At 41.0% G+C, this 25,707-nt stretch overlaps 1 protein-coding gene across 1 annotated transcript in view; it reads left to right on the top strand.

The window, feature by feature from the left end:
* Positions 1-25,707, top strand: part of MAPK1 (mitogen-activated protein kinase 1) — a 113,307-nt gene that overhangs the window by 61,493 nt on the left and 26,107 nt on the right. Inside the window, exons 2-4 of the mRNA XM_044243782.1 lie at positions 4,768-4,950; positions 6,807-6,996; positions 18,418-18,534. Of these exons, the coding sequence (XP_044099717.1) occupies positions 4,768-4,950; positions 6,807-6,996; positions 18,418-18,534 (490 nt within the window). The remainder of the gene's footprint in view (positions 1-4,767; positions 4,951-6,806; positions 6,997-18,417; positions 18,535-25,707) is intronic.

Raw genomic sequence — 25,707 nt, 5'->3', positions numbered from 1 at the left:
CCTCTGAGCAAGGAGCCCAATGCGGGACTCGATCCCAGGAGCCTGGGATCATGACCTGAGCCAAGATCAAGATGCTTAACTGACTGAGCCACCCAGGTGCCTCTGTCTTTAGTTTTAGTTTTAGTTCTTTTTCATCATCAGTTTTTATTTATTGTTAAAGATTATTTGCCTTATAGAGATGAGTTAGGAAGATTCTCCCTTTTTGTTTTTTAAAGATTTTATTTATTTGAGAGAGACAGAGAGCACAAGCAGGGGGAAGGGGAGAGAGAGGATGCTGAGCAGGGAGCCCAGTGTGGGGCTTGATCCCAGAACTCGGAGGTCATGACCTGAACTGAAGGCAGATGCTTAACTGATGAAGCCACCTGGGCACCCTAAGATTTTCCTTTCCTTAATATTGAACAACTTACTTAAATTTTTGTTTTTGAAAAGCGCAAGTTTATCAGTTCAAAGAAAAAATTTGAATATCTAAAATCGACTCATCCAAAGACGGTATAATCACATACAGATTGAGGTCCTAACCTGCACCCATAAGTTGTTTACAGAGGCACATTTCAAGTAAAAGTAGTAGCATGGTATCAGTTGTGGGGGGAGATGGAGGTGAGCAAAGATTAAATTCTTAGAGGAAAGAAAAAAAAGAGTTGGTAACGCCAGAGTGATTTTAAAACAAAAGCTAACACCAAAAAGTCAATAATAAGATATAGCAAAATAAAATATAGAAAACAAAACTGAGAAATCCAAGAAAAAATGAGTAAATATAGAGTTGTTATGGAAGAATATGGAAAAGAGTTTTAATTTCCAAAAAGAATATTTGTGACCAGTTCTATGGCAGATTATATAAAACAAAAAGGAGCTGGAAAACAGATAGGAAAAGACCCAACTCCATGGACAGAGTCATGTCTTCTTTTCAAGTGGGAACCAATGAGGAGGATCTCATGCCTTCTCCCTTAAATGGGGTCAGTTGGTTATTTTATCACCTAGTGTTAATACAGTTGGAGGAGCACGTCACCCATAAGCCCCTCCCCCCAACAGTCGTGCTCAGAAGCAAATTTTATGGCCATGTTTAACTGCCCTGCTTCAGTAAAATAAGAAATTTATAATGTTGAGTTTAAGCCTATATTTTAACCTGTAAATTCTCTTTTGGTGGACTCATGCTCTATGATTTTAATTACCCAAAATGAGTTTTAATTTCTAAAAATATTCATTATCATTATCTAATTGGATTGTTTGAATGACATATCCCTCTGCCTGCTGAGCTAAAAATCAGTGGGTTAGGCCCTCATGCAACAAACCAAAGATTTGAGTAGTGATTCTTTTATTTAAGGAAATATATTTCATATCAAAGTATCAAGGGCACCTAAGTGCAATATATTAACAGTAGTGTGGGAGAATTGAGGTGAGTAAAAGTAAAGTGCCTCCTACAGCATTGTTCTATGATAGAGTCAAATGCATCAGTAATTCTCAGAATAAGCAGACTGACAAATACCATACAGAAGCACAAATATGAGAAAAAAAAACTTTCAATTTTACTGTTTTGTATTTCTAGCGCTTGAGGAAACAAGCAATGTTTTATTGCCTGTCAGTGTTATTGCACTTCTTCAGTTCAGTGGTCCAGGTATTGATACTTACTAAAATGGAAAGCTCTTATAGAAAAGATTAAATAGAGTACTGATCATAAAGAGAGTGGTAACATTCAAGATTAAAATGCATCACAGTGGGGCCCCTGGGTGGCTCAGTTGGTTGAGCATCCAGCTCTTGGTTTCGGTTCAGGTCATGATCCTCAGGGTCATGGAATTAAGCCCCGCACCAGGTTCCACGCTCACTGGGGAGTCTACTTCAAGATTCTCTTCCTCTGCCTCTCCCCCCAACTCACTCACTCTAAAATACATAAAACCATCACAGAATTGAAGGCATAATTATTATTGCTTCTGCCTGGAATTCTGTTAAGTCAGACCTTGAAGACAGTTTGGAAAGAACTGGGCCCTGTGTGACAGCTATGGAACCTTTTTTTTTTTTTTTTAAAGTTTATTTTTTTTAGTAATCTCTATACCCAATGTGGGACTCTAACTTATGACCCTGAGATAGTCAGTCACGTGCTCTGCTGAGCCAGCCAGATGCCCTTAGAACTCTTTTTTTGAAGAATATGTTACAGGTTTTGTTGTAAGATTACCCGAATATTGGGATGCCTGGGTAGCTCAGTTGGTTAGGCTGCTGCCTTCGGCTCAGGTCATGATCCCAGGGTCCGGGGATCGAGTCCCGCATCGGGCTCTCTGCTAAGTGGGGAGCCTGCTTCCCTCTCTGCCTCTGTCTGCCACTCTCCCTGCTTGTGCTCTCTCTCTGACAAATAAAACAAAGTCTTTGTGGGGGGGGAGATTACCCTAATATTTTGGTTAAGTGCTTTGAAGAAAAAAAAAGTAAGAGCCACTCTGGAAAGCAGTATGGAGATTCCTCAAAAAGTTAAAAATAGAATTACCACGTGATCCAGTAATTCCACTACTATTTACCTAAAGAATATAAAAACACTAATTCGAAGACACATGTACTCCTATGTTTATAGCAGTATTTTTTATAATAGCCAACCTACAGAAGCACCCCAGCTGTCCCTCAGTAGTAGGTAAGTGGATGACAATGTGTGTATATACAATGGAATATTAGTCGAGTAGCCATTAAAAAGAGTAAAATCTTGTCATTTGCAGCGACATGGATGGATCTAGAGGGTATTATGCTAAGTGAAATAAGAGAAGACTTGGGGCGCCTGGGTGGCTCAGTGGGTTAAAGCCTCTGCCTGCAGCTCAGGTCATGATCCCAGAATCCTGGGATCGAGCCCCACATCGGGCTCTCTGCTCAGCAGGGAGCCTGCTTCCCTATCTCTCTGCTTGCTTGTGATCTCTCTCTGTCAAATAAATAAAATATTTTTAAAAAATAAGAGAAGACAAATTCTGTATGATTCAATTCATATGTGGAATTTAAGGTACAAAAGAAGTGAACAAAGAAAAAAGGCAAAAAAATAGACTCTCTTCTTACTCCCTCCCCACCCCAACCCTGCCACTCTTAAATATAGAAAACAAATGTTATCAGAGGGGAGGTGGCTGGGGGGACGGATGAAATAGGTGAAAGGGCACTTACGATGATCACTAAGTACCACGTAGAATTGTTGAAGCATAATCAGGTGTTGTACACCTGAAACTAACATAAACTGTTCATTACTTATACTGGAATTTAAAAAAAAAATTTTTTTTTTTCAAAAAGGAAGGCCTAGGATGAGGCACAGAAACTAGCTTTTTAAAAATTTTTTAAATATTTATTTATTTGAGGGAAAGATAGAGGGGGGGGGGGGAGAGACTGAGCACACCAGTGGCTGCAGGGCTCAATCTCACAACTCCGAGATCATGGCCTGAGCCAAAATGAAGAGTCAGATTCTTTACCAGCTGAGCAACCCAGGTGCCCCGAAACTAGCACTTTTAACAAGAATGTCAGGTGATCCTGATGCAAGGGTCTGGAGACCACAGTTTGAGTAGCACTTTAGTTAAGTGATGGGACTCATCCACTGGTGGCAGCCTGTCAATGCGGCATGTACCCAGATAGAGTGAGATGGAAGGACAGCTTCCTGAGAAGAGGACATAAACCTAAGGTACTTTGGAAAAAGAAGGCCTAGGGATATTAGTCCTTTGGGTAGATGAATTATTCTTCCTATATCTAAGGGAATCTTACCTGGGCAGTGTACATAAAAACATTGCTGTCCTCTACTTTTTAAAGATATTGTGAAGACAAAATGTAATTAGGTATATGAAAAGAACTTTGAAGGGCAAGGTGTTTTTTTTTTTTAATGTGTTATAGTAGGTTTCAAAACCATGTACTGTCTTACCAGTACTGTCTTAAAATGTGATTTTTTTTCCCTTATAGCTTTTGTGTTTTATGGTTAAAACCCACCTTAATACACATAGAATCACCATTTTTCTTCAAGAATAATTTGCTTATCATTTATATGACATCAGTCCTGGCACTATATGAGCCTACATTAATTTGTTACTTAAAACAGTTAGGGACACCTGGGTGGCTCAGTGGGTTAAAGCCTCTTCCTTTGGCTCAGGTCATGATCCCAGGGTCTGGGATCAAGCCCCACATCGGGCTCTCTGCTCAGCAGGGAGCTTGCTTCCCTTCCTCTCTCTCTGCCTCCTCTCTGCCTCCTTGTGATCTCTGTCAAATAAATAAGAAAAATCTTTAAAAAAAAAAAACAGTTAAAAAAGAAGAAAGAGTCATGTCATTTTGCAAATAAGACAAAGTAGATGCAAGCAATGAAGGCGTCCTCTTGGGTCCATTTTTGTTGGGGCTGAAAATGTAGTTGATGGTCATTTGAATGTTGCTGCTGAGTCAGAGGAATCTGATACAATAGGAAGTTGTTTTGGAGACAAATGATTACTCTCACCAAAATGCAGTTGCTGTTAAAAACTGAGAAAATGTTTTGTGTATGCGTGTATGGCATAAACCATGTTCGGGGGCTCATGACAGTGGGCATCTACATGTTTATCGGGGCTGGGCTCTGTGTTAAGTTTGAGATTGAGTATGTGTTGCATTGTGCCAGCTACATCCTTCCTAGCTTGTGGCTTTTTTGTGGATAATATACATGCTGCCTTCACGTGTATGAAACAAGTATTTACCCAGAGTGCTAAACATTTAATACTTTACCGATTTTTATTCTTTCTGCCAAGATGTTCCTAAACTATTTTAAATGCCATCTTTCCCCTCCCTCTCCTTTTTGTTTTTTTTTAGCTCTGCTTATGATAATGTCAACAAAGTTCGAGTAGCTATCAAGAAAATCAGTCCTTTTGAGCACCAGACCTACTGCCAGAGAACCCTGAGGGAGATAAAAATCTTACTGCGCTTCAGACATGAGAACATCATTGGAATCAATGACATTATTCGAGCACCAACCATTGAGCAAATGAAAGATGTGTATCCTTTTCAGACAGCTGCCTCCACTGATTGATCACCTTGTTGAGGAAATGTAACTTGAAATACCTGGATTTATCAGAGTTAAAGGAAAAGTATATAAACCACATTAAAGGGAAAATTGTAATCTGCTTGCTGTTTACTAGACTTGTATAATTTTTTTCTTTGATTCATTTTTATGAGTTGTCAGTAACTCTTTTTAGTGTCTTTTAGAAATCCTGTATTTTTACTGTCCATTCCAGTAAAGATTTTGGTTAAGTATAGTTCTGGAAAATCTTAACACCATTTCCAGTCATGTTTTTTCCATTCTAGATATTGTTTGTTGTGGTAAAAAGAGTGGGAATGAATAGTAGAGTAAGAAGGAGGTTGTGCTGGATATCACCTGGTCAAATCCAGACTGTCCTGATCTTAGACCATGTCATTCACCTTTAGGTCTGTTTTCTCATCATTATTAAGGTACTAGCCTAGCCTTCATGGTCTTTAAATTTGACTCAGCTCTGAAATTACGTTATTAACTATCAGCAGCATTTAGAAATCTGGTCCAGAGAATGCTCCGTGGTTAAAGACTGCATTTGAAAGATAGAAGCATTAAGTATCTGAAGAGAGTCTGCCAGAGAAAAGTTACTATTCGGGCTAGCACAGCATTCCTACCAGTTTTCCCAGTTTGCTTTTTGCCCAGCTGGGGACAGGCAGCTCACTGTCTCTAGGCAGCCCTTCCTTTTTTCTTTTTTCCTTTCTTTTTTTTTTTTTTTTAAAAGAGATTTTATTTATTTATTTGGCAGAGACATAGCGAGAGAGGGAACACAGCAGAGGGCGTGGGAGACGGAGAAGCAGGCCTCCCTCCTATGGAGCAGGGAGCTGGATGCGGGGCTTGATCCCAGGACCCCGTGATCACGACCTGAGCCGAAGGTAGACGCTTAATGACTGAGCCACCCAGGTGCTCCAGCCCTTTTCATTTCTAAACAGCTCTGTTATCAAGTTCTAGTGTTAAGTGAAATGCCTCCTGCTACCACCTGTTGTCCTCCTTTACCTTTTACTAGGAAAATCAAGTCTGTTTCAAGATGACAAGTTTTCAAATTCTGTTTCCTCTGAATCCCATACTGTGTCTCATCTAACATGAATCTGTAGGGGACATACAATAATATTTACACAGAAATGAATAAGAGATACACAGAAACACTGCTAATGAAATAATAATCGGGTGAAGTTAAAGCTAAAGAGTTCTAGAATGTAATTTCTGTAAGAAAGAAATCATACACAGATAAAATTCTAGGTGGCTTAGATATGTGGGTAGGCAAGAAAGCAAGAGGAGTAAAGCCAGCGTGAGCCCCTTAGCATGACTTCCCAATACTCTCATTTATTTAGGATCTTAACCTTAATTAAGAGTCAAGCACGTAGAAGGCTGCATTTAGTAGCAGTGTGTTCTAGGTCTGTGTTTCCGAAGGTAGGGGAGGGGGGACAAGAAGGGAGGTAAAAGAACAGTGACATTAAAAGTTGTTGCTGGGCCAAAGAGAAGAGGGGAGTGTAGGATGCCTGCTGGCCACCCTTGGAGAGGGTTTGTTGACAATGGACTAGGATGAAAGGTTATTTGCATAACAGCCTGTCTCATCTCAGTCTAGGCCTGTTATTGATCATATCAGGCAGATATTAATGGCTATTTTTTCCACAGGACTTAAGAAGGTTAACTATTTCAGATTCCTTCCATAGAGGTAAATCAGATTTTCATCAGTTTCTCATTTTCCTTGCAGGCCACATGATATAATAATGGATTGTTTGGGGAGAAGGTTCGTTTTGATTTCAGTGTGCTTTGCTAAGTGTAACCAGATAATTTGCTCTGTTACCTTAACCTGTCTAAACAGATATATAGTACAGGACCTCATGGAAACAGATCTCTACAAGCTCTTGAAGACGCAACACCTCAGCAACGACCATATCTGCTATTTTCTTTACCAGATCCTCAGAGGGTTAAAATATATCCATTCAGCTAATGTACTGCATCGTGACCTCAAACCTTCCAACCTGCTGCTCAACACCACCTGCGATCTCAAGGTCAGCCGGTTGTTTACTCTTAGGGTGGTACATGTTGGGGGGAAAAAAAAAATCCTCCTTCACTGGGCTTAAACCATTTTTATGTACCCCCCCCCCACAAAACACACACACAAGTAAAAAGCGCTAGGTCTCTTCTCCATCCAGTTCTACCATCCAGAGGTAACCACTATAACATATTGGTGTATTTTCTTCCAGAGTTCTTGCTGTTTTCTTACATACATGTGTACATTTATGCTTACATATATGAAAGCAGGATCATGTGCATTATGTATAAGTTAAAAAATCATTTCATTGGTAACCTTTTTCTTCAATAAGTTTTATACAAAGAATACTCCGAAAACAACTAAAACTTAGCCTTTATGACTTTAGTAGTTAGGATGTTCCCAGTTAATAGGAAAACCCTAGATCCTTAGAGTCCTCAGGGTTCTCATAAAAATGGGTAGCATTTGGGACACCTGGGTGATCTCAGGGTCCTGGGATCAATTCCCACATCAGGCTCCTTGCTCACTGGGGAGCCTGCTTCTCCCTCTGCCTGCTGCTCCCCCTGTGCTCTCTCTCTGACAAATAAAATATTTTTTTTAAATGGGCAGCATTTGCAAACATATATTTCTGTTTTAATAGTAGCAGAGCTAAACAAGGAGGGAAATCTAAGGCTGTATTAGATATGAAAGAATGTGGATTCAGTCTGATAAAAATGCATGTGAATCCAAGAAGACCTAGATAAATGGAAAGATAGCAGTGTCTGGACTGCAAGACTTAACACTATTTAGGAGGCAGAGCTCCCCCAAATTGATCTACACGGTGTGATCCCTGACAAAGCTCTAGGTGGCTTTTATGCAGATATGGACAGCTTGGTCCTGAAATGCATATAGAAATTCAAGAGACCCAAAATAGCCAAAATCGTATGAAAGAACAAAATTGAAGGACTTATCACACTTCTTGATTTCAAAACTTAACAAAACTATAGTAATCAATTAATCAGTTAATAAATAAGCCTGTATGTTATGATAACTGATTTTTGGTGAGAGTACCAAAGTCATTCTTTTCAATAAATGATTGAAGTGCTGGGACAACTGAATATATGCTCATACCATGTATAAAAATTAACACAAAACAAATCAAAGACCTAAAATTTTTTTTTTTTTTTTTTTTTTTAAATTTGAGGGGCGCCTGGGTGGTTCAGTCAGTTAAGCGTCTACCTTTGGCTTAGGTCATGACCCCGGGTCCTGGGATTGATCCTGGCATCCTCAGGCTCCCTGCTCAGTGGGGAGCCTACTTCTCCTTCTCCCTCTCCCTCTCCCTCTGCCACTCCTCTTGCTTGTGCTGTCTTGTGCTCACGCTCTCTCGTGCTTGCGCCCTCTCTCTGTCAAATATATAAATAAAAACATAAATTTTTTTAATTTGAGAGAGCAAGCATGCACTTGATGTGCGTGCAGGAGCCAGGGGAGGGGCAGGGGGGAAGGAGAGATGAGTAGACTCTCTGCTGAGTGTGGAGCCAGTTGCCAGCCAATCCCAGGACCCTGAGCCGAACTGACTGAGCCACCCAGGTGCCCCTAAAAACCTAAATTTAGAAGCTAAATGGAAATGGAAAACATTGGAGTGAGTCTTTGCAATCTGGCATTAGGCAGTCCTATTATACATTACACCAGAAGGACAAGCAACAAAAGGGGAAAAAAGCTGGGATTTTTTTTTTTTTAAAGATTTTATTTATTTGACAGATCACAGGTAGGCAGAGAGGCAGGCAGAGCTAGAGGGGGAAGCAGGGTCCCTGCTGAGTAGAGAGCCTGATGCGGGGCTCCATCCCAGGACCCTGGGATCATGGCGAAGCCAACGGCAGAGGCTTAACCCACTGAGCCACGCAGGCACCCCAAAAATTGGATTTCATGTAGATGAGGAACCTGTGTTACAGAGTAAACCATCAAGTGAAAAGATAACCTACAAAATGAGAGAAAATATTTATAAGTCATGTGTCTGAAAAGAGATTTATATCTTGAATATATGAAAAACTCTTATAACTCAACAATTAAAAATAAATAGCCCAGTTTAATATTCGGCAAAGAATCTGAATGGACATTTTTCTAAAGAAGTTAGGCAAATGGCCAGTGAGTACATGAAAAGATGTTTGTTATCATAAGTCATAGGGAAATGCAAGTCAAAACCACAATGAGATACCAGTTTATACATACTAGGTTGGCTGTAATCAAAAAGTCAGGTGATAAGTGTTGGTAAGGATTTCACTCAATGAAAATATGTCCACACAAAAACTAGTGTACAAATAGTCTAACGTAGCATAATAGTCCAAAAGTGGAAACAGTTTGAATATCCATTTGATGGTGAATAATTAAAATGTGGTAGATCCATACAGTGGAATAAAAAGAAGTGGAATACTGATATATGCTATAATGTGGATGAACCTTAGAAAATTATTATGTAAGTAAAGGAAGCCAGTCTTGGTTCTATTTACATGAAATATCTAGAATAGATAAATCTGTAGCACAGGAAGTGGATAAAATAAAATAAAATCCTAGGCAGGTGGGATTGGGGAGGATTGGGGAGACTGCTGATGGATACAAGATTTCTTCCTGTGGTTACAAAAATATTCTAAAATTAGATGGGGGTAACAGTTGCGTGCCCTGTGAGTATAATACCAAAACCATTGAATTATATACCTTTAGTGGATGAATTATGTGGTATGCAAATTATATCTCAGAGCTATTTAAAAAGTGCATTTAGATGTATAAAGTGATCATTTCTTGGGCTTCAGTTTAACATTCCTGTGAGAAGCCCTTAAGGAGTACCTGGCAAGGGAGAGGGAGGAGTGTCTGTCTCTGCAATCTGAAAACTCATAGGTCAGAAGTCTGATAAACAATGGATTATTGTAATAATATCTGCTGTAACTGAGATACTGAAAAGAATAGTGTACAAATGCAAAGGAGAGAGTGGGTTAGTTCTGGCTGGGGCTTAGAGAGGCATCAGGAAACAGGAGGTGTCCATGCTTGTCCTCTAGAGATGGGCAGGCTTTCAGTAAGGGAGTGGCGGTGTTGAGCAAAGATTATCATAGTAGGCAAAAGGAACAACAGAAAGGAAAGTAAGAAGTTAAGGGATTAGTGCATAACCACTGAGGCCTGCTTTGTGTGGCTGCAGCTTTGGATGAGAATTAGGAAGTCATTGATGCTAAGCTGGAGCTGTTGGTTGAAGGTAGATCTTGGAGAACCTTCTGGAACTATCTGAAAAAAGAGCGGTGGGTTCTGTTTCTGGTGGTCGATTAGCTTATTCACTATCATTGAGTGTTTGAAACAGGGTGACCAACATTCTGTGAGATGTAGTAGAGGGTAGCTTCTTACATTAGATATAGTTGGGTTGGACTCTGTCACCTCTTGGGATCTGACAGAGTTAGATTCTTGTCTTATGTGGGGTGTAACCAGATCCTTTCCCATCGATCTGCAGCTAAAAGCCAGGTGGGCAAAAAAGGAATGAAGCTGCTCATAGGAATAGCCACTTAGTGATTTTCTTGAAAAATTACAGTATTTTTGTCTCCTAGTTCTTCCTTTTTTCTTTCTATTTCTTACTACAACTCTGTTATGACAGATTGCTTCTGTTTGTTTTTGAAGAGATGTTCTCGATCAGTATTTTCAGTATATAATATTTTTGGGAAAAGTTGACTCCTAACTTTTGTTTGAAAATGCTTATCCTTAAGAAGAAAACAAACAGAACCAAACTACTTTTTTGTCTGTTCACTGTGTGTGGGCTTGTCTTTACCTAGGGCCATTTTATTCATACTTACCAAAATTTATACCCACATTGATCTGTGTTGTTGGCCATCCACACAATCTGTGTATTGTTTTCAAAAGCCAGTATAACACAGAAGTTCAGAAACACAGTGGGATTATATAGATATTTACAATGGTGCAATTCACCCACATTTTGAAATGTACATATGGGGTGTGCTTAATTCACATGGGCATAAATATTCAGGAGGTATGGCTTGTCATCTCTGATTTGTCATGGTGAGCATGTCCCAAAGGTAGGTCAAGGTACAGTGACAGTTTAGGTGCATATATAAGAGTTGAGAGCACCAATGGGGAAAAGGGTCTTGTTTGCTTGAGCTCTGAAATCAGCATATCTATCACATCCTCAGTACCCTGGGGTGACCATGATACCTGTACTACAGGTCCCTGTGCCTAGAAAGTTTGTAACCGGTGATCTTGCCTCTTGTCATTTAGGGTTTTTTGAATTTTCAAGTAGACAGTCCTGTCATTTTCTTCCTTTTTTCCATTGGTTTCTGTTACTAAAGTATTTCTTACTCTTGAGCCCTCAGGATATCTGCTGTTATTAATGTCTTCAGACTTAACTTTTCACGGTCAACAATAGTAAGATTTCTTTCTCACTTCCATAAACATGCTTTGCACTTGTTATTTGAAGCCCTGAGACAAATAGACGTTGTCCTCTTAGAACGTTCTGGGAGCCTCTCTTATAGACTCCCATTTTATTTCTCAGGGCCACAGAAACACAAGGGTTGTAGATCTATTTGGAGATTTTGCTGGCATATTTCTAGTGGTACTACCAGGGGAATTAGGTCTCTAACAGTCTGTGTCCTTAATGTTCGCTAGACAGAACCCACAGAAATCCCAGTTGGAGTCCCAGGTTGCTAGTATCATAGCCTTTTTAGTTCTGGTTATGCCTAGGAAGGAGGATTCTGGAACACAGGAAATGAAAGCTATCTTTGGGGTTTCCTTTGTTTAATGAAAATCTGAGTTTGCAGAGCCTATAAAGTAGCCAGGTAGAAGTGCTAGAGCTCATTTTGTGTTTCTTGTACCATATGCAGTTTGTCCATACCTTCCTTTGTATGGAATTATGATGAATTTTTTTTTTTAATTTTGTAACCTTTGTAGTTTTTAGTCAATACCATATAAATTTGGCTAGCCTTCAGTGTTATAGTGGCGTTTTTTGGTCTGTTTTTTAAATCATATGAACTTTTCATTGATGACTATGAATAGAGTTGTGAAATCTAGAGGTCTAAACCCAACATCTCCCTCTGTATTTTAAATTGTAACCAATAACTTTTGAGAACCTACTGGTCTATGTCCTGTGCTAGGCTGGGGGATATAAATAGTAAAACGAGGTCACCCTTATACCAACTTACTATTCTGAACATCGGTCACTAAATGAAAGGGATGAAACATTTTCCTGTCTTTCTAGTATGGTTTGTGCATCAGGGTAAATAGCTCCAGTTGATGAATAATTGGCTCTTTTAAAAGAATGCCAGCTAGTTAATGCAGAACAAATAGTAAACTAGAAAAATCATCATTTTACAACTTCCAATGAAATAATTGGTTTGTACAGTATCATCCATGGATCCTCTGCTCACTTTGCTCAGACTCTCAGACCGTAGGTGGGCTGCTGCTGCCTCCCCATATGAATTCCCTCTTCATCTCACATATCAACCATGCCCTGATCTGGAGCTCCCTCTTATTTCTGCTTGGGTTCCTCATACCCCCATGGGCCACTGTGGTTCTCCCACAGATCCTTATGTCACATGGCCAACCCCTTAAGGGTGGGCTGGATTTCCTACAGGGAGAGGATGAGGAAGAACAACTGCACATTTAGTTTTAATCCTAAGAAGATAGTTGTATTGCAGCATTCAGCATGATAGGTTATGTTGTCCTTCCTAGTAAAGGAATACTAGGAATTCCAGCTTTTAATTTTTCCTTCTTCTTCAATATTGACACTTTGAATGGTGTAATTTTTTTTAAGATTATTTATTTATTTATTTGACAGTGAAATCACAAGTAGGCAGAAGTAGGCAGAGAGGCAGGCAGATAGAGAGGGAGAAGCAGGCTCCCTGCCGAGCAGAGAGCCCAATGTGGGGCTCGATCCCAGGACCCCAGGATCGTGACCCGAGCTGAAGGCAGCGGCCTAACCCGCTGAGCCACCCAGGTGCCCCTGAATGGTGTAATTTTACTAACATTAATTGTTTAACATAAGATATTAACCCTGGTAATTCTGTACCTTGGTTTTTTTTTTTTTTTAAGATTTTATTTATTTATTTGACAGACAGAAATCACAAGTAGGCAGAGAGGCAGGCAGAGAGAGAGGAGGAAGCAGGCCCGCCACTGAGCGGAGAACCCGACACGGGGCTCGATCCCAGGACCCTGAGATCATGACCTGAGCTGAAGGCAGAGGCTTTAACCCACTGAGCCACCCAGGCACCCCTTGATTTTTATTTTTTAAAAGATTACCAGTAATTCAGATATTTTGAAAAATGGTCACCAGTAGAGTCTGTGCCAGTTAATCCACTCCAGTTGTGCTTCATAAACATGTGAAGTAAGTCATTTATTGACTAAACATCAAGTGTCCATCATGTATATAACATTTAGGAATAACCAGTCAGTCAAGTGTTGCCTTTTTCTAGGGACTTGATCATCTTTTAGCTGGGGAGATGAGCATATGCACAGCTGTCATGGATTGTGGGATATACTTTAATATGTGTCTAACAGAGTATTAGAGGAGTTTGGAAAAGTGAGCAGTGAGTTCTTGGGTGGGGTGTTGTTGATTTCTGGGGAACTTCTCAGAAGGGGTAACATTCAAGCTGGATTTAGGGTAAGGGAATGGAATGGATAGGGCACTCAGTGGAAAGGTCATTGCACAGTTAGGTCATAAACGCAGATGTAGTATTGAGTCAGTAGGAGCAGATGTGGGCAGAGAAGGCGGTAGGAGAGAGGAGATTAGGAGGATAGTTTGGTGGCAGCATGTGAATAGTCTTGAAGGTTATGCTTAAATAATTAGGGTTTCAGGGCGCTTGGGTGCCTCCTTCGGTTAAGCATGTGCCTCCAGCTCAGGTCATGATCCAAGGTTCCTGGGATCAAGCCCCTGCTCAGCGGGGAACCTGCTTCTCCCTCTCCCTCTACCCTTCTCCTCATGTGCGCTCTCTCTCTCTCTCTCTCAAATAAATAAAATCTTTTTTTTAAAAAAAATTGCATTTTGTTCAGTAGGTGAAGGGGATTGGTTAAAGATTTTGAGCCAGAAAGGTGACTTATATTTTAGAAGCATCATTTAGACAGGAAGCTAGAGGATGAATTAGCTTGTAGGCAGGTAACCAAGCTAGTTTTCCTAATTCCAGCAAACTAAACTGAATCTCAGCTAAGGTCCTGACAGTTGAGATGTGGAAGCAGTCAATTCAAGAGCCGTTTTAGGAGACTTCAGGTCTAGTTGCCACCTATGGCCCTCATACTTGTCCAGCTAGATTCTTTAGGGCATGCTCTGGCTTTCCCTGGGTCTTTCCATAGTTAGCATCTTTTCAGTGGTTCAGTATCACTTCAGAGGGGCCTCCTCAGAGTGCCTGTCCCACCAAAAGTAGTGTGTCCACTACCGCTGTTTTAGCTGTTTCTTCCTCTATAACAAATCACCTGAAAAGTAGTAGTCTGAAACAATAGTAATCATGTATTAGCTCATCGTTTGTGTGGATCAGGAATTAGTCAAAGGGTAGCAGCGATGATTGGTTTCTGCTCCCACATCTGGATATCAGCTAGAAGATGTGAAGTTAGGGACTGGAATCCTCTGATGTACCTAGCAATTGATACTGCCTGTCACCTGGAACAGCCACATACAGCCCAGGTGTCCTGGGTTCCCTCCTGAGGGTTCCAGGTACCCCAGTAGAGAGAGAGAGCCCAGTGGAAGTCGTGTTGCATTTTATGATAGCCTCCGAAGTCACATAGTATCACTTCTGCCATGTTCTCTTGGTTCAGGCTGTTAAAAAGTTTTGCATAGATTCAAGAGGAGGAAAGATAGATCCTGTCCTCTTGATAAAAGTTCAGAGACCTTATAAAAAGAGCATGGGGGATGGGGTTATAATGATGTGTCCCTTTTTAGAAAATATATATGCCATGACTGTGTATAAAGTTATTCCACTTGTCCCCTGTCTTTGTAGATTACTAGGAATGTAATCAACCCCTCTAAAACATAGCTTCCATTTTTTCGTCCACAGTCCAGGAGGACCATGGAAACATCAGCTTCAGTATATGGCCTCCCTCATCTGTGAATTTCTTATTTTCTGGCTTTTTAAATCTATCTGGGACTTATTTTTTTTTTTATTCAGCTAGCCAGTGAAGAGCTGTGTATCAAGTCTGGACCCATCCAGTCTCTGTCCTATCAGGCATGGGGGCAATGAAGGATCTGTGACCATGGTTTGGGGTTTGTGCTGGTTTTGCACTGCTGACAAGATGCAGTATTTCTTCTCCGTACAATTCAAGATGTGGCTTTAGGTGTCCATTTATACAACAGAGGGCAGACTGAATGGTGAGCTTTGGTTGAATTCGAATCAGATGAAGTGTTAGCTCTAAAAAGAAAAACTGGGTCACAGATACTTTGAAGAATTCAAGCCACAGAATTAAAAAGGATTGGTGGTAGGGCAATGTGCCAGGTGATGGCTCGGAATGGCTTAGAGGACTCACCTCCAGATTGTAGGAAGAAATCATCAATTGTTGCTTCTCTGAGTTGGAAATCATGCCAAAGAGGACCATGTTGCTAGTGAGCTTCCTGGGCATGACTACTAGAAAGCCTTCCTGCAGTTGGTGTCACTGGAATTAGTAGAAAAGGCTTGAAAGAAACAAACAGGGTGCCAGGGACATTTAAAGCCTCAAGATCAGCCAAGCGAAAGTTAGTGTTTACTGTGAGCCCACATAAAAGCTTATGGCCATACATCAACCAGGTTCTCTTACAGGCCCATTACTATTAGGAGTATAATGGCATTGATTGGCAAGCCAGCTTTGAAAGGTGAGGGTGGTGCTTATGATGGATGTTAATGTAGACTGAAGTTACGAGAGTACAGTAGCCAGAGTTAGTGTCAGAGCTACAGAGCAGGACCAGGATTTCCTCATCAGGTCACTCAATACACATAGAAAATTGCCTCTGGTAGAGGAACTTGGCAAAGCAGATGTGACATTTGCTTCTTTTAAAGATGCAGTAGATTGATGGTGATTGTTCAGCCACAGATACATAAGGCTTCCTCAGTGGTGTAGTCGAAGTCTGCTGCAGGACTCGTGGGATCAGAGGCACTGTGTGGCAATCCTGGGGTCCAAGGCTAGAGGAAGACATTTGTGCGGTGAATGGGAGCTTTTCAAAGTTGAGTTGAGACACCCAACTCTGGGATATTTAAGCAAAGATTGATATCCATTTAAGAATATTTCTTAAGCATATCCTTTCCTCCTTGTCTCCATTTTTATGGCCTGAGCTCAGGCTTATATTCTTTTTTTTTTTTTTTTTTTTTTTTAACAGACAGAGATCACAAGTAGGCAGAGAGGCAGGCAGAGAGAGAGGAGGAAGCAGGCTCCCTGCTGAGCAGAGAGCCTGATGCAGGTCTGGATCCCAGGACCCTGGGATCATGACCTGAGCCGAAGGCAGAGGCTTTAACCCACTGAGCCAACCAGGCGCCCCTCAGGCTTATATTCTTAACTGAATTAAAGTAGTAACGCTCCAAAACAGTGTGTTTTCCAGGCTGCCTTGCCTTATACTCTGGCCTGTATTTATTAACATGTCTCCCGCTTTCTCAGGTTAGTTCTCCAGATGCCGAGGAATTAAAACATCCTCCAGTTGTGTGAGCTGAAGTGTAGTTGACCCTTGAAAAACACAGGGATATGGGACACCAACACCCCATCACCCCCCCATACAATAAAAAATCCTCATTAAAAAAAATTCTGTATAAGTTTGACTCCCCCCAAGTTTAATAACCTTCTATTGATCAGGAGCTTTAACCAACAACATCAAGTCAATTAACATATTTTGTATGTCATATGTATTATACACTGTATTCCTGCAATAATACCTAACTTAATTTTTTTGGTATTTCTAGGCTACACAGTTCATCTGTGAGTTTTTTTCAGATTGTTGCAGATCTCCAAAAAGTTTTCCAATATATTTTATTGGAAAAAAAGTCCATGTGTGAGCAGACTTGCATAGTTTAAACCCATGTTCTTCAAGAGTCAACTGTATATTATAGTTAAATTTCATATGTTATGGAGTCTGGAGTAGCACCAAAGTATTTGGGGTGCCTGAGTGGCTCAGTCATTTGGGTGTCTGCCTTCGGCTCGGGTTATGATCCCCTGTTTCTGGGATTAAGCCCTGCATTGGGCTTCCTGCTCAGCGGAGAGCCTGCTTCTCCCTCTCCCTCTGCTGTTCCTCCCGGTTGTCTGCGCTCTCCTTTCTCTCTCTCTCTTTGTCAAATAAAATCTTTAAAAAAATTCGTCTTCAGCATATGAGACCTCGTAAGGCTTTGGGAGTAGCTTGGACTACATGGAAGAGGAGGAAAGTGGGAAGAATTTTTGGAGGTTGGGGTACCTGGGAGGCTCAGTCGTTAAGTGTTTGCCTTTGGCTCACGTCATGATCCCAGGGTTCTGGGGTCAAGCCCTGCATCAGGCTTCCTGCTTGGCGGCAAGAAACCTGCTTCTCCCTCTCCTGCTCCCCCTGCTTGTATTCCCTCTCTTACTGTGTCTCTCTCTGTCAAATAAATAAAATCTTTAAAAAAAAAAATAAAAGAACCTTTGGAGATACCTACATTTGTGGAACAGGTAGAAGAATGGCAGGAAGTAAAGTCTGAGAAGCAAGGCAAGTGTAGGTCAAGGAGCCGATCTAGCAGTGTTATCCTCAGGGACCAGCAGGAGTAGGCCCGAGAAAGGACCCTGGGCAGTTTCTGGTAACTTTATTTTTACCCAGAACAGTTTTTGTCAAGTGACCTAAGCAAGATTTCTGTGGGATAAGCAGATAATGAAAGATGAGGATGCCTCTTAACAGAGTCCTCCAGCCTGTTCTTCATCTCCAACATGTTGAATGGTCATCACTGCCTTCCAGGTTGTTGTGAGGATTGTATAAGAATGAGTATATAGGGGCGCCTGGGTGGCTCAGTCATTAAGTGTCTGCCTTCAGCTCAGGTCATGATCCCAGGGTCCTGGGATCGAGCCCCGCATAGGGCTCCCAGGCTCAGCGGGAAGCCTGCTTCTCCCTTTCCCACTCCCCTACCTGTGTTCCCTTTCTTGCTATGTCTTTCTCTGTCAAATGAATAAATAAGATCTTAAAAAAAAAAGAAAAAGAGGGGCGCCTGGGTGGCTCAGTGGGTTAAGCCTCTGCCTTCGGCTCAGGTCATGATCTCAGGGTCCTGGAATCGAGCCCCGCATCGGGCTCTCTGATCAGTAGGGAGCCTGCTTCCCCTGCCCTGCCTCTCTGCTTACTTGTGGTCTCTGTCAAATAAATAAATAAAATCTTTTTTAAAAAAAATGAGCATATAGAATTAACAGGGAAGCTTCTGCCACATAGTAATGGTAGCATCTGCTTATCATCATCATTATTGCTATTATCTTTTTTATTTTTATGATGTTTTGATACTAATTTCATTAGCGTCTCTAAGGTGTCCCATTTTTTTTTCTCTCTTAGATCTGTGACTTTGGCTTGGCCCGTGTTGCAGATCCAGACCATGATCACACAGGGTTCCTGACGGAGTATGTAGCCACACGTTGGTACAGGGCTCCAGAAATCATGTTGAATTCCAAGGTAAGGATCAGAGGTTTTCATAAAAAGAAAACCAAGAAGGAAAAGAACTTTGGATATGTGTTGCAGTAAGTCTCCCTCCCAGTAAGCCTCTGTCTACCTAGCTTGAGGCTTGACCTGTCTGGCCAGAATCAAGCTGCTGCCTTAATCTCCAGTTCATCATTAACCTTCTGGGCCCTGGGTTTTGGCCTCTGTCTCTCTGCTGGAGTAGTGCTGATGATATGTTGTAGAGTTGGGGGCCATGCCCATCTCGTCACTGTTAACAATAAATGGTCTGTGTCCTAGCCCTTGGTCAACTTTTCTAAAGTCCTACCTATGGCAGCTCTTAACACCTGCTGCTGCCACAGATGAGTGCAGGCTGGGTTTGTTACAGGTTATGATAGTGCGTATTTTTTTGAAGGTGGACCAGGGCTGTTCTACAAAAGTCAGGTTTATCTGGTAATGAAGAAGGTCTCTTCAGCAAAATTACAACCATAGTTGGAAGAAAATGTAGGTATGGAAAGAATAGGAAGTATTATGGATTCTTTCTAAATCGAATGGTAGTCCTGCTTCCAGATAGATGTACCTCTACATCTCAGAGTGGCTGTGTAGAGTGCATACAGGTGGAAGGCAAACATTTCTAACAATATCTGTGTCTTGGTTGTAAGAAATGATTGAATAAATTTATAAAAGCAAGAAAAAGTGGGGATGCCTGGGTGGTTCAGTTGGTTAAGCAGCTGCCTTCAGCTCAGGTCATAATCCCAGCATCCTGGGATCGAGTCCCACATCGGGCTCCTTGCTCGGCGGGGAGCCTGCTTCTCCCTCTGACTCTGCCTGCCACTCTGTCTGCCTGTGCTCGCTCTCTCTCCCTCTCTCTCTGACAAATAAATAAATAAAATCTTAAAAAAAAAAAAAAAAAAAAGCAAGAAAAAATGAAGTATGACATCTTTTTTAGGTTTATGAGCCAGGTGGCAATCATTGAGGGCTGCTGTGGAGATTGAGATTCAGTATTTTTAATACATCATTTGCAAATAGTGTATGAATTAGTGTCAGATTTAAGAAAGTAAGTGGACCCAACATACTTCTATATCTAATATCTCAAAATTAGGAGATTTTGAACTTAATTCTATCTCTTGGTTTGCAGACTACCCCAGTACTAGGTGGGCAAAGAGAAAATGAAGAGGCATACCACTCCAGATGGGTAGTGGCAGTCTTAATATGTAAGGGAACTTATTACAGGGCTCATCTTGGGCAGCCACAACATGAGTAAATCTCGGCACTCATCTGCCAAACCTTTAAAGTTTATATAGAGCCCTTAACTGGGCTCAGTAACGTATATAGCCCAGATAGTCTCAAAAACACATATTCTTTCAAGGCTACATCCTTGAAAATGGCTGCTGTGGGAACGGTGGGCAGAGCACATATTCCAAGGCTAGAGGAAGGGGTGAGGAACTTATTACCAGGGTCCAGCCCAAGGATTAGCTGGGAGGCACATTATCGTGATGATCTTCAACACCATCTACTGTTAATGTAATGTTAAGATTCCTGAAGAAAAGCAATGAGAGTAGACATGGGGCCTTGTGTATCAGATCTAGGAACCAGAAGTTGACCCAGGAAGCTTTAAGAGAATTAGTGAGCCCATGGGCTTCACACTCTTCCTCCATCCTTCATATAGTAGAAGGGCTTGAGATGAACAATAAGTTGTTTTGTGAGCAAATGGAATTTGTTTAAAGCAGTTAGTTATTCTTGATATACATTTGTTCAGTTTGGTTATAAAAGTAAAATTCCATTAAAAGAAATTCCATTATAAAGAAAGCTGTAGTGTAACAGATGTTTTGAAGAAGAAAATGCCATGTTGATTCTCATAATTCTGTATCACACATAATCCCAAATAGCAGGTTCTTTCTTTGGACTGGCCATGTGACAGGCATTCCAAACCAGAAGCATTTGCGCGTGTGTGTGTGCGGGCGTGCGCACACGCGCACGCCCGTGATGCCTGCTGATTGTAAAACAGAGCAGATGGTATGATTTTTATCCTGGTGCCTTCGTGGCCCTACAGTCTCCATCCCAACTTGAGATCACTCCACTGTCTGCACGCTGTGCGGGGGGGCAGAATAACCAAAAAAGGATGGCCTCTGTTCTCCACAGTGCCCAGCACTTCTTACTTGTAGAATTAACTAAAATAAAACTGAGTGTGAATTCTTTTTATTTACAGCACCTCTAGCCTGAGAATGTTCTCTATTCATTTTTTTCTTTTTATTAATTTAGAACAATTTCAAACCCGTAGAAGAATTGAGAGCACAGTGAACACCCATACACCCCTTCCCTCGGTTTATGAACTTTCAATATCTTATTACTCCTTCCCTGGCTGTCTCTGCCTGCCTCTCTGCCACCTTCTTTCTTCCGTCTGGTCAAACCTTCTGATACTTCACCAACATAAACTAAGACTTTACTCTTAGACCCTTTGGGCCATACTGATAATACTCATTAAAGGCAGAGCAGTGTTCTTTCCCCACAGCCATAGTACCCTTAGCACACGGAGACAATAGCATTAATTTAGTGACATCCCAGTTATCCTGCCCAAAAGTTCTTTACAGCTGTTTCTGTTTTATTTTCAGTCTGTGATCTCACTCTAGAACAGTCCTCCCGCCCTTCCTGTCTTCTTCATGTCATTGAATACTTTGCAGAGTACAGATTGGTTCCTTATGATTAGGTTTAGGTCACACTTTTCTGGCAGGAACCCCGTGGATTCTTGGAACTCACGTATATGGAGCTCCTGTTTCCCAGCAGTCTTACCCTGGTGATTTACCCCATGATGACCCCTTGCCTCTATCATTATATTGGGGGTTGCAAAATGGTGATTTTCCAAATGTGTTATTCCTTCTACATTAATGCACTGCCATTCTTCTATGAAGAGCTTTCTGTTTTTTCTCTTTCTCTTCCTATCTCCCACCTTTTTTTTTTTCTTTTAAAGATTTAGTCATTTTAGAGAATGTGCACAAGCAGGGGGACAGGCAGAGGGAGAGGGACAGAGGAAGCCAACTCCCTGCCGAGGGGGAAGCCCAAAGCAGGGCTTGATCTCAAGACTCTGAGATCACAACCTGAGCCAAAACCAAGAATCGGAGGCTTACCTGACTGCGCCACTCAGGCACCCCTCCTACCTTTGTTTTTAAAACATTATTGTGGACTCATGAAATGCATCCTGTCCATTATCATCTTTTTATTTCTATACTCATATTGTCCCCATTTTGGCTAGAGTGCTGTGTATTTATAACATTTTATTTTCATAGAATCTTCAGCTTGCAAGAAAAGTATAAGGCAGTGGTTCTCAAACATTTGAACCCCAAGATTCCTTCACTCTCTTAAAAAGTGTCAAACTGGGACACCTGGGTGGCTCAGTTGGTTAAGCAGCTGCCTTCGGCTCAGGTCATGATCCCAGCGTCCTGGGATCGAGTCCCACATCAGGCTCCTTGCTCCGCACGGAGCCTGCTTCTCCCTCTGACTCTGTCTGCCACTCTGCCTGTGCTCGCTCTGGCTCTCTCTCTCTCTGACAAATAAATAAATAAAATCTTTAAAAAAAAAAAAAAAGTGTCAAACTAGGGGTTCCTGAGTGGCTCAGTTGATTAAGCGTCTGACTCTTGGTTTTGGCTCAGGTTAGAATCCTGAGGGTTGTGGAATCGAGCACTGTATTGGACTCTACACTCAGTGTGGCATCTGCTTAGGACTCTGTCTCCTTTTGCCCCTCCTTCCCGCTCGCTCACACGCTCTCTCTCTAAGATAAATCTTTGGGGTTCCAGGTGTCTCAGTCGATAAGTGTCTGCCTTCAACTCAGGTCATGATCCCAGGGTCCTGGGATTGAGCCTGGCATCAGCCTGCTTCTCCCTCTCCCACTCCCCCTGCTTGTGTTCCCTCTCTCACTGTGTCTTTCTCTGTCAAATAAATAAATAAAATATTTTAAAAAGATGAATCTTTTTTTTTTTTAAGATTTTATTTATTTATTTGACAGACAGAGATCACAAGAAGGGAGAGAGGCAGGCAGAGAGAGTGCAGGAAGCAGGCTCACCGCTGAGCAGAGAGCCTGATGCAGGGCTCGATCCCAGGACCCTGGGATCATGACCCGAGGTGAAGGCAAAGGCTTTAACCCACTGAGCCACCCAGGCGCCCCCAAAAGGTAAATCTTTAAAAAAGAAAAAGAAAGTATCAAAGACCCGAAGCAAGATTTGTTTATGTGCATTATATCCATCAGTATTTACTATATGGAAATTAGTACTGAAAAAAAATTTTTTTAAAGATTTTATTTATTTATTTGAAAGACAGAGATCACAAGTAGGCAGAGAGGCAGGCAGAGAGAGAGGAAGGGAAACAGGCTCCCTGCCAAGCAGAGAGCCTGATGTGGGGCTTGATCCCAGGACCCAGGGATCATGACCCAAGCCGAAGGCAGAGGCTTTAACCCACTGAGCTACCTAGGTGCCCCAATACTGAAATTTTTAAGAAGTATTAATATCTAAATAATAGTAAAGCTACTTCTTGTTGACATAAGTATTTCTCATAAAAACGTATGTTTATTTTCCATCACAGAAACATTTTAGTTAGAAAAGTGACATTGTTTTCATTTTTCACATTTCATGTTGCCTAATAGACTGTTGCTGAATTCTTCCCTAGTTCTGTACTCAGTCTGTCAAGTAGGTTGTTTGGGTTTAAGTCTGTGAAGAAGAGTCTTCACATAGAATTGGGAAAGGGAGTATGTTAGTAGTCTTTTTAGCTATTTGTGACTATTCCTTGTTGATATTGTAGTGAAGCTCAACAAAATGAAAACTTGGTTGTGGAGTCTGAAACCATGCCACTGAACTTTTTGTACAGTCTTACTAAAACCTATTGGTCTAGGGGCGCCTGGGTGGCTCAGTGGGTTGAGCCTCTGCCTTTGGCTCGGGTCATGATCTTGGGGTCCTAGGATCGGGCCCCACTTAGGTTCTCTGCTCAGCTGGGGGCCTGCTTCCCCCGTCTCTCTCTGCCTGCCTCTCTGCCTGCTTGTGATCTCTCTCTGTCTCTGTCAAATAAATAAATAAAATACTTTAAAGAAAAAAAAAAAAGGACCTCTTTGGCTACCTTACATTCACTGATGCATGGTTTTGTAATATTTAGCCTTTGGAAAATACTGGTTCACTGACTTAAGCAGATGTTCCAGATATTGTCATATTTCATGTACAGTGTTGTCACATGCTGTGTAGCCTCTGGAAAAATCTCTAGTGCACTTGTGAGAGAATGAATGGAAAGGAAAACACAAAAGTTTAGTACAAAAGTAGTGTCACCTCTCAGATCCTTAGAGGGAAGCCACTGGGGCTCTGGACCACCTGGGAGAACTGCTGGCTAGAACTTCTGTATATCCTTCACCTGAGATTCAGACTCACCAGTTCTTTATTCTTTGTCTTGTTTATTGTTTCATTCTCTCTGTATACGTGTGTAGATTTTTTTTTTCCTCTGAATCTTCAGAGAGTGAATTATAGATGGGCTCCTTTATCCCTAAGCATTTCAGCGTATATTTCCTTAGAATAGTGTTTTGTAGAATGCACCTCCGGTTTTATTTTATTTATTTATTTGACAGAGAGAGAGATCACAAGTAGGCAGATAGGCAGGCAGAGAGAGAGAGGGAGGCAGGCTTCCCACCAAGCCCAGAGCCCGATGTGGGGCTCGATCCCAGAACCCTGAGATTATGACCCGAGCCGAAGGCAGAGGCTTAACCCACTGAGCCACCCAGGTGCTCATGCAACTCAGTTTTATGTCATGTATTCTGGGCATGACTACCACAAAAACTATATTTTGTTTTCAGTGTGTTGTATCAGGAGGCATGGTTAATGTCTGTATTGGTGAAGTTCATGTTGATATTTTGGTTCAGTGATATCCTCTGGTTCTCTTACCATATAGCGGTGATAATTATAGTTAAATATGGTAATAATTATTATTAGATTAATAGATTAGATTATTGTTAAATTAGATTATTGTTAAATTAGAAATTTGTGGGGAAATACTTCAAGATTATATAAGTTATCTTAATCATACTTTGAACCACTACTTTTACCATCTGTTGATAATTTTGTAGCTCTATCATTCCCTCTTTGTTTCAGTTCTCTCCACTTATTAATTCATGGTTATCTTATTCATTGGCTTCAGTTCCATACCTACCGTTCTGTATTTGATGTTCAAGTTGTCCTGGGTTTTCTAATGGGAGCCTCTGTGACATGTCCCCACTAATTTTGAGCAATTCCTTACTTTTTGGCACTGGACGCTCCAGGCTTATAGTATGTTCCTTGTCCCAGACTTAGAGCAGCCATTTCTCCAGGGAGCCCTGGTTCCTTTTAGTTATTTTGTGTGTGTGTTTTAAATGTTCCTCTTTATTTGGTTTTGGCTCAAAGCAAAAGCTATTTTGGGTTACAAGAATTTGGGGAATAATCTTGAAATTCAACCCAAGTTTATCATAGTTGCAGATCTGATCATTCTGTGTTTGATTTTCAAAAAAAATTTTTCCCACTGTGTTTCTCTAAACTTTAATATTTGGCTGAATTTTTTTTCTCTGTTCATTTATCATTATACCTTGCATTTTTCATAAAATTCATCTTACACTCCTTGGAGAGCTATGTTTTTTTACACTGTTGTATGATTTAGACAGATAATTATTACAAGTCTTTTCACAGAATTCCTTTAAAAGAAAAATTATACCTAAAAATCGAATAGAAAAAGATGACAAATACAAATTAGTAAAATACGTTGGAGCCAGCACACACCACACACACCATAGCCCCGCTAGAGATCAAGGATTTTCAGCGTAACTTTTTTGAAAATGATTTGCAAAATGGACAAAGATACTCTGGAAGTATAGCAGTGACTCTGAGTGCCTTGAGTTGGTCTCCAGGTTTTTCAAAATAAATAAATTGGCCACAGATGTCCTAAAGCAAGGGATATTAATGTTTTTTCCTTTTGCCAGCTTTAGCTTATATGGTTGCTCTCTTTCAAATCATTTGAGGAAAGGAATGAAGTATACTTTGGAAATTCTCATTTATTAGTAAGTTAATCAACTTTGAAGAGAGAAATAAAATCAAGTAATCTTGGTTGTCCAACAGCTTAGAAGAAAGCCAAATTATTATTTGTATCTGCACACTCTCTTCTCTTTTTTCTGAATTATAGAGCCAAAGGAGAAGGTAA

The sequence above is a fragment of the Neovison vison genome, chromosome 3 (assembly GCF_020171115.1).
Source record: "Neovison vison isolate M4711 chromosome 3, ASM_NN_V1, whole genome shotgun sequence".
Classification (NCBI taxonomy): Eukaryota; Metazoa; Chordata; class Mammalia; order Carnivora; family Mustelidae; genus Neogale; species Neogale vison.
The sequence above is the reverse complement of the archived record's forward strand: the minus strand, read 5'-3'. Positions and strand labels throughout refer to the sequence as shown.